General features: G+C 39.8%; 1 protein-coding gene across 3 annotated transcripts in view; it reads right to left on the bottom strand.

Moving 5' to 3' along the window:
* Positions 1 to 8,937: 8,937 nt before the first annotated feature.
* SCP2 (sterol carrier protein 2) overlaps positions 8,938 to 16,453 on the bottom strand; it is a 124,927-nt gene continuing 117,411 nt past the window's right edge. For 2 of the 3 annotated variants that reach the window (XM_003891901.4, XM_021941651.2), the window contains 2 exons: positions 12,594 to 12,673; positions 8,938 to 9,957 (listed from right to left, as the gene is read on the bottom strand). In XM_003891901.4, coding sequence (XP_003891950.2) covers positions 9,862 to 9,957; positions 12,594 to 12,673 — 176 coding nt within the window. In that variant the 3' untranslated portion in view covers positions 8,938 to 9,861. Of the gene's footprint in view, positions 9,958 to 11,003; positions 12,674 to 16,453 lie in introns of all 3 variants that reach the window. The other variant, XR_002523576.2, reaches the window with a different exon arrangement.

The raw sequence follows: 16,453 nt of genomic DNA, 5'->3' as shown, positions 1-16,453 counted from the left end.
CCTAACCCTGTGAGGAAGATATTCTCTATACCTTTAACTGCTAAGGCCAGGGTGTTTCAGGGGCCAGCTACACGGCACATCACACATCCAGTCCCCACCACCTCCCAGAGAAATAGGCTCTTCTGTGGAATGCTGAGCCAATGCCCACGTGTGCTTTGTGGTTGGCTGCTACTATAGACACAAGCTGCAGGAGGAATCATTTTGAGTGCCTCTGGTATAACAATGGAGGCAATCTTGGTGCTCTAGAAGCAAATCCTCTTTCAGAAGGATTTTAAAGGTAGAGTTTGAAATTGAGGTTCCCTGAATCTACTTGTGCTGTTTCAGTTCCTTCATGCTGCCCCTCAATTTCAGCTCCTGTTTGATATTACTGAAGTACACAGTGTCAAGTACAAGCTTTAAGCTTGGAGCTGGGTTCAAATCCTAGCTAGGTTCAAACGAATATAAAAATAGTACCTACACCTCACAGTATGTCTAAATTGGAAAATGCAAGTATAGAACTTTACATAGTACCTGGCACATGGTAAGTGCTCTGTAAATGGTAGCTACTACTACAAAACTATCACCCAGACCTGACCAAATAGCCAGGAAACATTATTAAAATAGAAATGGCAAGTGGCAAGAATTAAACAGTAACCTCTGCACTGCCCAGGATAAGTGCTTTCTAAATCAAAACAATAAGAAACAAGAACACTCCAAAGAGAAGGGAGGAAAGACATACATAGATACGGTAGAGAGAGCTAGGAGTAAAGAACGTTCTAGAAGGCTCTCAGTGGGGTTTGATGATGGGAAACAGGAGACGAGGAACAATGAGCTCTTGTTATGCCTCATCATCAGAGAAGAAAATAATTCCTCCTACTTTGAGCTGAGGGCTGAAGACCTTATTAAGCAGTAGAGTCCCAAATAGCTATGGCAGCAGCTCGATTTTCTGGACATTTAAGGAATCCAATTACATGGTGGTGTTTGGGGTATATGAATTCCATCTGAAGGACCTTGATGAAAGGCAAGACTCATCAGGGAACAAGAAGAAAATAATGAAAAAAACTTCAGTCCAAGTCAAGTACACAAGGAGTCTCCTGGACTCCTATAACATCTCATACAGACTCTTTATTATTGGAACTTTCTTGCTGTTTTTCCTCTTTCTCCCACTGGATTGTGAGTCCTCCAAGGCAAGAATCTCATGTTCTGTAAGCTCTCCTCTCTCACTGTAAAATACCACTGTGATAGGCAGAATACCTCCCTACCCCGCCCCAAATATATCCACACCTTAATCCCTAAAACCTTTGAATATGTTACATGATGAAAGGGACTTTGCAGATGTAACTAACATTATGGACTTCAAAATAGGGAGTCTATTCTGGATTATCCTGGTGGGCCTAATCACATGAGCCCTAAAAAACAGAGAACTTTCTCTAGCTGGAGAGAGAGGAGATGAAGCAGAAGAGGAGGTCAGAGACATTTGAAACATGAAAAGGACTTGACTAGCTTTAAAGATGAAGGGGGTCATGAGCTAGGGAATAAGGTAGCCTCTAGAAGGTGAAACACCCATAGGCTGCCAGGAAGAGTACAGGGACTTCAGTCCTGCAGCAGCATGAAACTGAATTCTGCCAGCATCTGAATGAACATGGGAGCAGAGCCATCTTCTAACCTGGAGCCTCCAGATAGGAGCCCAGGGCAGCAACACCTTGACTTCAGCCTTCTGAGACCCAGAGCAAAGAAACCAGTCAAACCCAACCAGACTTCTAGGCTACAGAACTGTGAGATAATAAATTTGTGATCACTACTTTGTGATCATTTGTTTCAGCAACAATAGAAAATAAAACAAACATGAATAACTAAAACTGGTACACACTTTCCCACACACCATTTCACTTGATCTTCACGGCAAACATGATGGTATTATTGCCCCCTTATTTTGGAAAAGGGATGCTCAGGGAGGATATGCAACTTGCTCAGGTGACCCAGCTAATGAGTGCTTGGGTCAGAATTCAAACTCAGTCTTCAGGTTCCAACTCCAGCGAGAGTTGTCTCCCACACTGCAGCCAGCCAACTAGCTATTAGCTTAAGCTAAATAAAAGTGGATGGAAAAAAAGACAAAACACAAACTCAGACTGCTTTCATACTATAAAAACTTGAAGCTTTTGAATTCTCATTTCTTTTGAAGACTGTTTCTTCCAAAGGTATGTCATGTTTCTTCCAAAGTAAGTTATGAACCAGTCAGGGTATAAACAAGTAAGCAAAAAGATCTCAAGTCTTCTCTCTAGCATATAGAAGAAAAAAAGATTTTGATCAACTGCAAAAGGAGAAATCCTCAAGAGCAGCTGTCAATGAAATACCACTTTCTCCTGTTCAGATGATCTTTCAGCCACTATTAAGGTACATCTCCCACAATGAAATGCCCCGTTTTTGCCATCTGGGTCTAGGAACAACTCTGTGGTTGGAGCTTCTAGTCCACTCATGACCGATTTTTATTGTCTGGAAATTCAGTGATATTCAGTCTGAAAATTATCTTTCTGTATTTCTTTCCCTTACTTCTAATAACTAAGCAAAATAATTCTTCTCCCTCTTTGGTCTTTCTATCTCTTGAATATTCGTGAACTGATATCATACCCTGCGTCTTGGTATCATTTTGCCAAGCTTAAGGCTTCTTTCAGCCTGCATAGTCAGTTGTTCCTGTACTGTGTCTTCATGTCTAATTATTTTCTATTTCTGTTCTAATAAAGTGTCTAATCTTGAACAGAGTGCTCTGTACACAACAGAAGGTGCCATATTCTAAAAGGTGAATCACACAACTTCCAGAGAGAGAAAAAACATCACTGGTAGTTGGTTAGACAACTACCTGAAATTTAAATAAACAGCAGACTACAATCAATTTCCCCCAATTCTACATAAAAGTTTATGGCCATAAATTCAGAAACAAAAAGGTCAAGCACTTACTACATGCTGCTGGTAACAGTACTGTGAATATTTACAAAATATTTAAATGAGCACGAATAGAATAGATAGACCAAATGCACATGACTTTTTGCAATAAATTTTGGTTACATTTTAAAAAAATTATTTCCCCTAGAAGTCTGGCTAAAATTCCACACCAAATTAAACTTCAGCCAAATGGAATCAGACTCCACATTTCTTAAGGGCCAGAAATCTGGTCCAATATTCTTTGTTCTTACCAAGAACTAAAAAGCTGTTTGTTTGCAGCAGTCTCCAGATAGATATAATATGAGACTGTTCCAGAAGATTTTGTAACTCTCTATTGAGAAAAACTCTAAAATTTGGCCAGACGTGGCTGTGGTTCCTAATAGCTCGTAAATATTTCAGGCCCCTCATTAGCTGTTTAGTACCATACCCAACATTCCTAATTCATATCAGTGTGGTCTCTAAACAAGCTTACTCCCACAGGGTAATTTGCCCAGAGGTACAATCTGGCTGATTACCATTTTTTTTGCTAGTCAATAACATCAAGTGACTTCTTTCTGTTCAAAAAGTAATCATGGCATGGGCAGCTAGAATTTAATCTTTGGCTAAAATGCAAACCTTCTGAAAGTCAAACTAAATAATTCTATATCCATTCACTTAAGTATAGAGACCATTAAATTTTAATGTTTCTTGAGGAAAACATAAGGATGTAAACAGTTAATAAAAGCAAATTGTCCTCATTCTGAAGCCAGCTGATTATGTGAACTCAAAAGATTATCACTGGCCGGGCGTGGTGGCTCACGCCTGTAATCCCAGCACTTTGGGGAGGCAGAAGGCGGGAAGATCACAAGATCAGGAGATCGAGACCATCCTGGCCAACATGCTGAAACCTCATCTCTACTAAAAAAAAAATACAAAAAATTAGCTGAGTGTGGTGTTGCATGCCTGTAGTCCCAGCTACTTGGGAGGCTGAGGCAGGGGAATTGCTTGAACCAGGGAGGTGGAGGTTGCAGTGAGCAGTGATCACGCCACTGCACTCCAGCCTAGTGACAGACCGAGACTCCGTCTCAAAAAAAAAAAAAAAAAGATTATCACAAAATGTTCCAATGAATAAATTTCATGTTACAAAAATTCCTTAAATAACATTTTGCAGCATCTACTCAGAACCTACTATGTGCTTGACATATTACAGCTACAATTGCTCATCTTCCTAACAACCAGGAAGGCAGACATTATGAGTCCCTTTTCACAGACGAAGAAACAGTCTCAGAGTCTTTCCTTATTATTAGCTCAAGGTGGTCCCAAAGTTGTGTAAGTGCCACAGGTAGAACCAAAACCCACATCTGATGGGCCCCAAAGTTTTCTCATTATACCAGGCTGTTCTAAATGTACTATTTTCTTTCTTTCTTTTCTTTTCTTTTTTTTGAGACAGTCTCGCTTTGTCGCCCAAGTTGGAGTGCAGTGGCACGATCTCGGCTCACTGCAACCTCCACCTTCTGGGTACAAGCGATTCTCCTGCCTCAGCCTCCTGAGTAGCTGGGACTACAGGCACGTACCACCATACCTGGCGAATGTTTTGTATTTTTAGTAGAGACGGGGTTTCATAATGTTAGCCTGGATGGTCTCGATGTCCTGACCTCACTATCTACCTGCCTCGGCCTTCCAGAGTGCTGGGATTACAGGCGTGAGCCAGTAAGCCTGGCCAAATGTACCATTTTCTGAGACTGCTAAAGTTTCAGAAGATAAAGCTGTTAATTGTAGGATTCAATTTCACACTTTTTCCTAAGATGACATATATGGGGAAAACTGAGGGAACTTATATTTATATGTGATTGAACCTTTCACAAAGTATTTTATAATTTAAAATTAACATTAATGATCATTGTCTAACCCTTATTTGTCCGAGAAACAGTTATTGATGCTACTCTGGTGGACACTGCATTAATACTAGAGACACAGAGATGAGTAACAGAATTACTGCATTCAAGATGTATACAGTCTAATGAGAGTGACTGTAAAAAAAAAAAAAAAAAAAAAATTCAACAGTGTCCCTCCTTTGCAGAGGAAGAAACGAAAACTAAATGCTGGTGAGGCTTAAATGCCTTACCCTAACTTAGCTTCCAGGAGGCAGAGACAGGACTTTTTGACCTGAAATTCCTCAGTGACTCCTTTGTCATACCCCCACCTCTACATGGACTTGACATGCTAGTAATGCTTTCCATTATTTTTCCTTTACACATCCAACAAAAATTGTAGAAATCTGAGAGTGTGAATTCATCTGAAAAAGCACAGCAACAAGACTAACAATTTTAATGCAGAAAGAACCCACCAGGCAACTTTTTATTTATTTATTTAAGACAGGGTCTCACTCTTGTTGCCCAGGCTGGAGTGCAGTGGCAGCAATCTCCCGGCTCAAGAGATTCTCATGCCTCAGCCTCCCGAGTAGCTGGGATTACAGGTGTGTGCCACCACACCCGGCTAATTTTTAAATTTTTAATTAAAACGGGGTTTCACCATGTTGGCTAGGCTGGTCTTGAATTCCTGTCCTCATATGATCCGCCCACCTCGGGCTCCCAAAGTGCTGGGATTACAGGCGTGAGCCACAGCGCCCAGCTGCCACTTAGTTTTTAAAAACATAGTAAGACCATTAATAAACAGATTTTTCTTACTACTTCCAATTGTTTCAGTCTGAAATTGAAAGATTGTTATGGGAAGCTGCAAATATTTTCAAAGAAAAATTAGGAAAAGTTAGGCTAAGGAAAAAATGTTTAATGTTCTCTTTCATCATCAGGGCTACAAAAAGTCTTTGTAATGGAGAATGCAATTCTGTGACTAGGCTCTCATCCTCAGAAAAGGTCCCTCTGTGAATATAAAATTGTTATTCGCCTATCTCCTTCATTCATTTAACAACAGTCAGCCAAGACTATGCTGGAGATCTCAAAATGGATGCATGAGAGGCCGTCCTTTCCTTTAAGAACCTCTCTACTGGCTGGGAGACAGAAACAAATGACCAGGAAGGAATGATTTGCTCTACAGGGTAACAAATGGGGACAGCTTCCTGAAAGCAAAGGTACCTAAGTAAGTCTTGAAGGATGAAGAGAATTTGCCAAGTGAACGGTGTGGTGGGGGGCAAGAGTGGGGAGGGACAGAATGGTGAGGGTGGGCGCAGAGAACAGCGTGTGCAAGATGACACAGCTTAGACCTGAGTTAGCTAATGTGCTTGCTCTATATTTGTCACTTGGAAACTGAGCATATCACTACCAAATGGAACTCTTCTGTTCCTATTTTTCGTAGAACTTTATGAAACCAATTCCAATATAGTTTTATCTCTACTGCTCTACTGGTTTTTTTGTTTTGAAACTGATTTTGCAGTGGTCACCAGTGACTTTCGTGTCACCAAATTTAACCAAGTAGACACTTTTCAGAGATCATCCTACTTGACCTCTCTATTGGGGTCAAGTGACATAGTTGGCCATTCCCATTTTGGCCATACTCTCTTCTTGGAGTTCTCCCTCTACCTCTCTGGACCCTTGCCCTCCTCTACTAGACCTCAAAAAGCTGAAGTTCCTCAAGGATTACCCCAACCTTCCTTTTCCCCAACCCAGGTAATATCCATTCCTGTAGCTTTAAATTCAACCCATATATTCATGACTTCCAAGTGTGTATCTCCAAGCTGACCTCACCTCTAAGCTCGTCAAATCCAACTGTCTCCTCAATATCTCTATTTGCAAATCTCCCAGGCATCTCCAAGTTAAAATTTCAAAAGCAGAGCTTATTTCAACTACTCCCCCTGAAACCTGCTTGTCTCACTGCCAGTCCAGTCACGATCCACCATTCGGCTGGCCCGTCACTAGAAGTCATTCTTGTCACCGCCCCCCTCCCCTGGCCCCCGACATTCAGTTACCAAGTTCTGTCAGCTCTACTTCTGCCTGTTTTTCCACATCTGTCTCTACTGCTGACACCCTAGTCCAGGACGCCATCTTCTTGTACCCCAACATCCATTCTCCAGCCCTCTGCCACCAGTACATTCTCCACACACCAGCTACAGTGTTAAATTATTTCATTCCTGTTTGCAGTCCTCTGGTGGTCATCATTTCTCTTCACCAATATTCCAACTCTAATTTCTCCTTCTGGTACATGTTAAGTTTCTGAAGTTAGGTGGGGTATGTGACTTTCTTTGGTCAAGGAGATGGGAGCAGAAGTGGTATGTATCACTTCAGGCAGAAGCTTTAAGAGCCAACATGCACTTCACCTTTTTCTCTTCATCTGCCATGATGGTCATGATGTTCCAGGTAGTGGCTACTCCATTAGTCTGGGTTCCACACCTAGGATATGATGGCAAGACGAATATGTAGCCTAAGAAATAAACACCTGTAAAGCTATATTGTCAACAGCTCCTGACTTCACTAAGAATGAAATACAAAAAAAGCCTTACCATAATGAACAAATCCCAATGAAACTAGTTTCTGTGTATCTATCCAATCTGATCTCCGGCCTGTCCTTCCTGCTCACTATTCCACTCAGACTGGACCCCTCACAGTTTTTGGAACAAGTCAAGCCTGTTTCTACCCTTTCATGCAATGTTCTTTGCATGGTTTGCTCCTTCTTAACCTTCAGATCTCAGCTTAAAAATTACTTCCTTGAAGACATCTCTTTTAACTACTTTATCAAGGTCCCTCACTATGACTGCTTATCACAGCACCCTAACCATTTCCTGCTGGGCACTTCATAGTCAATAATAATTGTCTCTTTGACTGTCTTCCCCATGTAAGCACCTTGAGAAAAAGAGCTGACTAGTATCTCCGGTGAGATTGTACCTTCTATATATGGTAGGTACTCAATAAATACCTGTTAAATGAACAAATGAAAGACTCCAGAAGTGGGACATAACACTACAAACATCATTATCACATATCCCAGGAATCACATATCCCAGGAGCAAGTGGTGCTGCTAATGGTGAGAAGAGCAAGGGAACTCACATGTACTGAATGACTACCCTCAACTAGCAACTGCTGTAGGTACTTTACGTGTTATCTCTCTAGCGTCTCATAATCCTAGGAGGCCAATATTAGTATCTCCACTTTATCAATCAGGCAACTGAGACTTGATCTCTTCAAGCAGCACAACTAGTAACGGCAGTTTTAACTCAAATTAAAACTTAATCTCCTTCCTCCTAACCATAATACCAGAAGGGGAAAAAAATCAAACTATTTTATCACTAAGTACTTTTCTATCATGCACACAAATTACATCCTATATAAACATATTCCTACCCTGAGAACCAGTTTTTGTTTTTCCTTTTTGTTTTTGAGGTTTATCCTAAAGCCTATTTCAGGTATCTCTTGTTATGTGGGATAAGTGAGGACAGAATGAAGCAGCGAATCCAAACTACAGAGAAATCAGACATTTTGTTGAAACTCTTTTCTTGAAGTCTTTTTCTTCTCAGAGTAAGAAGCTACTATGATTAGGAAGTAGGTCTGTGTTCTGAATTCATTTTATGGAACTTGGGATCAACTTCTATTGGCTTAACGTATCCTCTTGCCCTACCACCAAATGCTGTTCTGCTGGTCACAGAACATGCAAAGCTAAATGGTCTTAGGAGACCTGATCCACAGTCCTGACGCAAGGGCTCCAATCACCTAAACAAATGAAACCAGCTTGTTTTCTACCTCTGCCCACCTTTGGGTGAAGTAATGACAACAACAGCAAGGCGGGGCCTGGATAATTCCCAAACCATTCTACTGGGCTCTGAGGAAACTCACAGGATTCGGAGCAGAAGGTACCTTTGGATCATCTACTTAAATCTCCTAACAGTTTAGCAAACGGGTCCAGGCAGGCAGTTATTTGCCTAAGAGAAGCAAGTCTCTTGGCTCCTAGTCAAGTGCTCTATTATACCACACTGCCTCCCCAGTCAAAAACTAGTGATTATGTCCAGATAACATTCAGTTTATAAATTCCCCAATGTTTCTCTTTATTCTGCATTATCTAGAGAACCCTGAGCAAGAAGAACACACATAATATAAATAAGAGAGGCCAGAAAAAGCTATTTTAATTTTCTATTAAACATTCTTCTCAAAGCATTATTTTATCCCATATCTCACTGAATTGTAAGAAATAACATTAGTATTAGAAAAACTAGGAAAAAAGATAAATGCAGATAATTAAACTTACATGAAAAAGGAAATTGTAACAAAGGACCGAGGACTTTATATATTTGAAGTGAGATTATAATTTGAAAACTGTGCATCTCAAAGCAAACTTTAATGTTCAATTATTCTTAATGATAGTGTTTTATGACTAATACACTGATTTTTCAAGAAGGAAACCCGTTTTAAAAATATTTTTATTTTAAAAACAAGCCTGTGTGCAAGCTCTGATCATATTTCTTTTATTTTGATTTGGGAAGAAAATACTGTTTCTGATAGCATGACATGCAAAATTTTTAGACTTTTTTCTTAATCTCACTAATTTCAAGAACTATTGAGAAATTGATTAAGGACATTAAGTGCACAACACTAATTACTGGCCAGCTGTTGGCATTGTGTTTCTTACTTAGTTCTCCCAAGGAAAACTCTTAAATTGAATCTTCAGCAGAATAATCCTTAAATATACTTTGTAAGCAAAACAAAAGCTTTTTTGTTTACATAGTTCTTTGGATTTTACTGTTCCTAATTTTATTCTGAAACTCAATTTTACCCCAGACCATAATTACCATATTAACTTTGTAATGCACAGTTGTATGCAATTCCGCAAAGCAGTAGTCTACCATCAGGCTCTATTCACCCAGAGCATAGGAAAAACAGGATTGGTCACACCCATTTAAAAACAAATCTATCCCACACTATTTGCCAATGTGTAGTTTCAGTCTAAATTCTGACAATGAAATGTATGGATATATATCTATATATCTCATCTTGATTTTCAAAGTAGCCAAAGGGAGTTCCTTAGAGCTTAGCGTTGCCTGGCTGAAGCTGAAGATTCTGTAACTTCATAGCCAGACCCATGTTGCCAGTGATTTTCAATTTCCCTTGAAAGAAGGCCTGTAAAGAAGAAAGAAAACTCATTACTCGGTGTTTTTAAGATTGCTGATGTTTCTATACTATCTAGCCCTGAGATCATTTATTTATCCAGGTCACATGACTTTCTCTAAAATATGAAACTTGGCTTTCTACAATAGATTTGGAACCAGATTCTTCAAAAGAATTTGAAAAGGCCACACTTTTCGCAGAGCAGCAGAAAGGAGCAGCCTTCCCAAATTTCTCATAGAAATTGAGCCTGTTTTTACCTGTCCTCCTCAAAGTGGGTTACCAGACTGATTCTGTTTTAAAACATTCCATGTAGGTGGGAAATACTAACTGAAATTTTTAGCAGGCTGCTGAGAGAAAAAGCATACACAAAAAACACAGAAACTCTTGGGGTTCAATCCAACGTGCATGTGGATGAAATGCCACCAATGATAAAGGACTTATCCCTACAGAGGACACAGAGCCTGCTGAGAATGGGGTGCTTGTGTTACTCTTTGGCTCAATAAGAAGAATCAAACCAATCTGAAGTGCAGAGCCACAATTTGTTCCATTTAACAACTGCCTGGGATTAGATCACATGATGTTTGCTAAATTTACCATGTAACAAAATCCCAGGAAAACTTAAGAGAAATAGCAAAATTGGGAACACAGCATAATTTCCCTGCCATGATCTCAGTATTTTAACTGAATTAAAAACAAGGAAGGGCTAGATTTTAAAAAACGTTTCTGGTAGTCTTAGGTTTTTAACAGTACATTAAGAAGCTAGGAGCTCTTCTATATCATCCATGGGAATGTAAGGAGCTCTGTTTTATCTGTACCTCCTGGTAGGGGTGACTAATTGCTTTTTTTCCCCCTCCTCTGTCTGGACAAACTAAATATGGCACAAAGCCTTCTGTCTGATGGCTTAAAGGTCAGGTGACTCAGAACACAATATATTGAACAAACATCATTAAAAAATACGGACCAGTAGTACAGGAGAAACTTACCACCTTTCCCCTTTGTAAGTTAACAAAGAAAATCACTTTTTATTTACTAACAATGGAGAAAACATGAATCTTCACCCTTTAGAGAGTCCATACATAAAGATGATTTCAGTCTGGCCCCTAGGTGTTCTTCATGTATGCTTGCTGCTGGAGTCAAACACTGAAATTAGAATTTCCACTGCATTTAACGATTTCCAGTCAAATCCTCTGGAAATCCTCTGAGCATAAGGGAAGTCCATTAGCACATTAATAGAAAGGTCTGCTATTTTTATCTTTAATTCCTTTGGGTGTTAAAAGGTGCTGAAGGAAAATAAGCTGACACCTTGCCCCCAAAATGGGCAGTACAAAGATAAATTGAGAGAATGAAGGCAGCTGATGTGTGAAGTCTGAACAGCCTGCCAGAGCTGTGCATGGCATGTGCAGTGGGTGGGAAGCAGGATGACAGCCAGCTCCTATACTGGTGGCCTCTGTTCTGTCTAGATTTCTGGAGTGAGCTCAGTGGAAATGTCAGTGCCAATGGTGTGTATTCAGCGGAAACATCACAGATACAAATCTCACTTGCCATGGCATCAACTAAAATGTGCTTGGTTACTTAGAAAAAGCATTTTAAAAAAGCAAGTGGGAGTGAGATTTAGTTGTTTTATCCAATCTTGCAAATTACCAGAGAACCACAGGAATAAGACCTAAAACAAACCAGACTGAGACAACAAAAAAATTAAGTTACATTGGAAAGAAACATCTTAGTTTCTTTTTTAATGGAAAGCTCAGTATATCAAGTTGACAGAAAGCTCACTATATCAAGTCCATTCAACACTGCAGCTGAAGAATCTAAGAGGACCCTTGACAATCTGAGGACTAGGAAAATCTATACAAGGCATAAACACATTCTAGACAAATGCAATTTAGTCCAACAGGTGTTTACAGAATACCTAAAAATGTCAGAGACTGTGCTAAATTCTGGAAACATAAAGACAAATAAGATGTGCTTTGATGCTTTGAGACACTTACAGTCTAACAGGGAAGAGAGAGAGGCATATTATGACTAACACAACACAACAGGCACTAAGCTGGCAGTCCAGTACGTGGCTCAGGAGAGGGACTGGTTACAGCTCCGCAGCAACTTGGAAAGAGGTCCTTGGAGATAACATCTGAGCTAACTTTGAAAGACAAATCATTTGTCAGGTAAGGACAGGTCAGGCAAAAAGAAGAACATGGGCAAATAAATAGAATGTAAAAGGTCATGCCTTTGTTCATGCCACCGCTCCCTCCTGCTGGAACACTCCTACTTTCCACCTGGGCACTAAACTTAAGAGCTGCTTCCTCTGTGGGGCTCTCCCTGATGGCCCAGAGAGATATGGCTGCTCCTGCCTTCATCCTCCCCTGACCACAAGTCAGGTGTGGCACCTTGGATCTCTGGCTGCACTGACTCTTTTCCAGATCTGTGGATGCCCTGAGCGTGGGAACTATTTCTTATTCTTCTGGGCACTTCCAGCACACAAGACAGTGTCTGGCACATAGCTTGCTCCACAGACATCTGTCACTTGTTTGGGGAACGCTGCAGAGTTTTGTGTGTCTGACCACTTTGCACTTTAGAGTCTGAGTCAGGAGATGGAGTAGAAAGGGCTGAAAACCTACCTACTAGCAGGATATAAGCTCCATCATACTTACCGACTGAGGATTCATTTTACCAGTCATTAAAGCCAGGAAGTCTGAGTCAGCCATTGTGATTGTGCAGTCAGCCTTCTTATCTAAAACAGATACACAGGAGAAGGAAGGAGAAAAGGAGGTGTTCAGTTTCACATATACATTTTTGTCAAAAGCCACTGACTGCAACAGAATTACAACCAGCACTGAGGCAGTGTGGGGAAATGGGCACTCACATATACTTCTATGGCAGGCTGGTAAAATGTGACACAAACCACAAGCAATCCTGATATTTAACAAGATGGAATTGATTAAATAAATTATGGTATATTCAAATAGTCAGGTATGATATAAACCACAATAAGAAATGACATGGATCTGGATTTACTGACATAAAAAAATGTTCATGTTACATTATTCGTGATATTATTATATATGCCAGTTACAAAATAAACTGTATGATGCCATTTTTGCTTAAAAACAGAATTCAACTATATAAATATAGAAAAACATCTGTAAACTGAAGACACCAATATATTACTAATAGTAACTGTGACAGACTCTAAGGTGACCCTCCTGGTGTACATCCCCTTCCTTCCAGTGTGAGCAGAACCTGTGACTTGCTTCTAGCTAACAGAATATGGCAAAGACAATGAGATGTCACTCTTGTGATTTTGTTGCATTAAATGATTCCACCTTGCTAGCAGATTTGTTCTTGCTCTCCTGCTGGCTCTGAATGACTTCACTGCTATGTTATGGACTTCCTATGGAGAGGACTATGTGGCAGGGAACTGAGCTGAGGACCAGCTCTGGCCTATAGCCAGTAAAAGAGGAAAGCTATCATTCCCAAGGCCACAGGGAAATGAATTCTGCCAGCAACCTGAATCAACTTGGACATGGATCCTTCCCCAGTGAAGCCTCCAGATGAGAGCCCAGCCTTGGCCAACACCTTGACTGTAGCCTTGTGTGACTCTATGCAGAGGACCCAGCTAAGCTGTCCTCAGCCTACTTATCCAAGGTAACTGTGGGCTAATAAATGTGTGCATTATTTTAAGCTACTAAGTTTGTGGCAATCTGTTATACCATAATAGAAAATGAATACGGTTATCTAGATCGAGGGTTAACAAACTTTCTGTAATGGATCAGACACTAAATATTTTAGGCTTTGCAGGTCAGTAGGTCTCTATCACAACTACTCAATTCTGCCCTTTAGTGCAAAAGCAGCCATAGATAATATATAAACAAATGTTGGCTGTGTTCCAATAAAATTATTTTAAACAGGTGGCAGTCAGAGGAAGGAGAAGATACTTGCAACTCATATATCTCTGACAAAGAACTTGTATCCAGACTATATGAAGAACTCCTGTCGAAGGTACAGTGGATTATGGGAAAACAAAAAACAAAAAACTCCTACTCTCCTACTGCTCAACTAGAAAAGGTTAGACGATCCAAAATAAAAATGGGCAAATGACACATATAGGCATTATATAAAAGATCTCCAAATGGCCAAGAAACACATGAAACAGTGCTTCACTTCCTTAACCATCAGAAAATTCACGTTAAAATCATGATGAGTGCCACATACCTACTAGAACAAATGGCTGAAATTTAAAAAAGAAAAAAAAAAAGGCAATATCCAGCATTAGTGAGGAAGTGAAACAAATGAAAGGTCAACATAATATCAGAAAGACTGTAAAATGATACAGCCATTTTCAGAAAACAGTCTGGAAGTTTCACATAAAGCTAAACATACACATACTACATGAACTAGCAATCCTATTCCTAGGTAGTCACCAAAGAAAAATGAAAACTTATGTCCACACAAAAACCTGCATGTGAATGCTTATAGTGGCTTTATTCATAACTGCCAAAAGCTGGAAAAAACCCAAATGTGTATCAACTGGTGAACGGGTAACCATTCAGCAGCAAAAAAGAACAAAACACTTGATGATCCATGCAACAACATGAATAAATTTCAGTGACAGAAGGAGGCTCAAAAAGCTACATACTATATGATTTCATGGGTATGACTTCCTAGGGAAAGCAAAACTACAGGGAGAGAAATCAAACTAGTGGCTGAAAGGGCCTGAGGGGGCTGACTATAGAGGGACATGAGGACACTTTCGGGGGTAATGGAAACAGTCTGTCTATATCTTGATTTCTGGTGATAGTTACACAACTGTATGCATTTGTCTAAATTCACAGAATTATACATCTGAAAAGGGTTGATTTTATATTGTTTATTGTCAATTGTACATCGATTAGCCTGATTAAAAAAAAACCTGGCAAGTACCAAGTACCGTCAAAAATGCAGAGGAACTAAAACTCTCATATAATGTGGAAGGAAATGTAAAATAGTACATCCACACGAAAAACCTGTTTGGCTATCCTGTACTTTATCACCTAGCCCTGGGTACATGTCCAGTGGAAATAAGTACAACGGAAATGTCCACTAGAAGACATCTATAAGAATATTCATAACAACATTATTCATCAGGCCCCCAACTTGAAACAATGCAAAGATACATCAAATGCACTAGGAATGAATTCTGGGATATTTGCATAGTAAACACAAACTACTGCCACATGCAACCATATGCATGAATCTTATGCTGTTGAATAAAAAAAGCCAGACCTAAAAAAGAGTAAATGTTATTGGTCTATAAATAAAATCAAGCTATGGTGATAGGATTCGAAATAATGGTTCCTTTTGGGAGTGAATAGTGAGAGCAGGCGGGCAGGAGGGAGGCTTCTGGAGTGCTGGCAACATTCTGTGTCTTAATCTTGGAGGTGTATTCATTTGTCAACATTCATCATGTGGTACACTCTGGAATTATGCCCTTACTACAGGCTAGACTTCAATAAAAATTTTACAAAACACAAAACGTAAAAACAGGTGGTAGGCTAGGTCTGCAGGGCATAATTTGCCAACTCCTAACCTGGACAGTGGAATTTTGGCAGGGTAGTTCTTCATTTTATTTGTCTATCTTTTCTAATTTTTTTTACATCAAGTGTATGCAATTTTAATAATACAAAGCTTTTAAAATATTAATTTTATTATCAAAGTGAAATAGTGGAAAAAAGACTGGACAACAAAGACTAATACCTCATTGTTAAATCAGCCGTGTCTACCTTGTCCAAATGAGAGGTTTCAAGTGCAAAAGGAAAAATTCACCAAGAAATCAACATTTTCAGCAGTCAACGTTTTAGGCAATCAATTAATATAACAATAGGATTCTAACAGTAGGCTCTTCCTCTCATTAAGAATTAGCTCAAATTAAACCTGGCCTCTCCCTGAAATGAAGTCACATTTTATTCACAGGGCACTGATCTGAAACTACTCCACTTATATGTGTATATGTTTTCTGTCTGTATTTGTCCAACAGAATGAAAACTTCAAGGGGCAGAGCCCTTGTCAGTGTTGATCACTGCTATATCCACAGGCCCTTGAAGAGTACTTGACACATAGGAAATCAATAAACATTTGTTGAATAAATTAATAGATTATGTGAATTTCAAAAGATGATCAAATTATGGCATAATAGCTAATCAGATAACCTGTACCTTAATAAAAGAGATGGAATAGGAGCTGGGCACAGTGGCTCACACCTGTAATCCCAGCATTTTGGGAGGCTGAGGTGGGCAGATCACCTGAGGTCAGGAGTTCAAGACTAGCCTGGCCAACATGGTGAAACTCTACCTCTACTAAAAATACACAAATTAGCCGAGCATGGTGGCGGGTGCCTGTAATCCCAGCTACTTGGGAGGCTGAGGCAGGAGAATCTCTTGAACCCAGGAGCGGAGGTTGCAGTGAGCTGAGATTGCACCATTGTACTCCAACCTGGGTAACAAGAGTGAGACTCCATCTCAAAAAAAAAAGAAAT

Source organism: Papio anubis, chromosome 1 (genome assembly GCF_008728515.1).
Source record: "Papio anubis isolate 15944 chromosome 1, Panubis1.0, whole genome shotgun sequence".
Lineage (NCBI taxonomy): Eukaryota > Metazoa > Chordata > Mammalia > Primates > Cercopithecidae > Papio > Papio anubis.
This window is presented reverse-complemented; position numbering and strand designations above follow the sequence as displayed.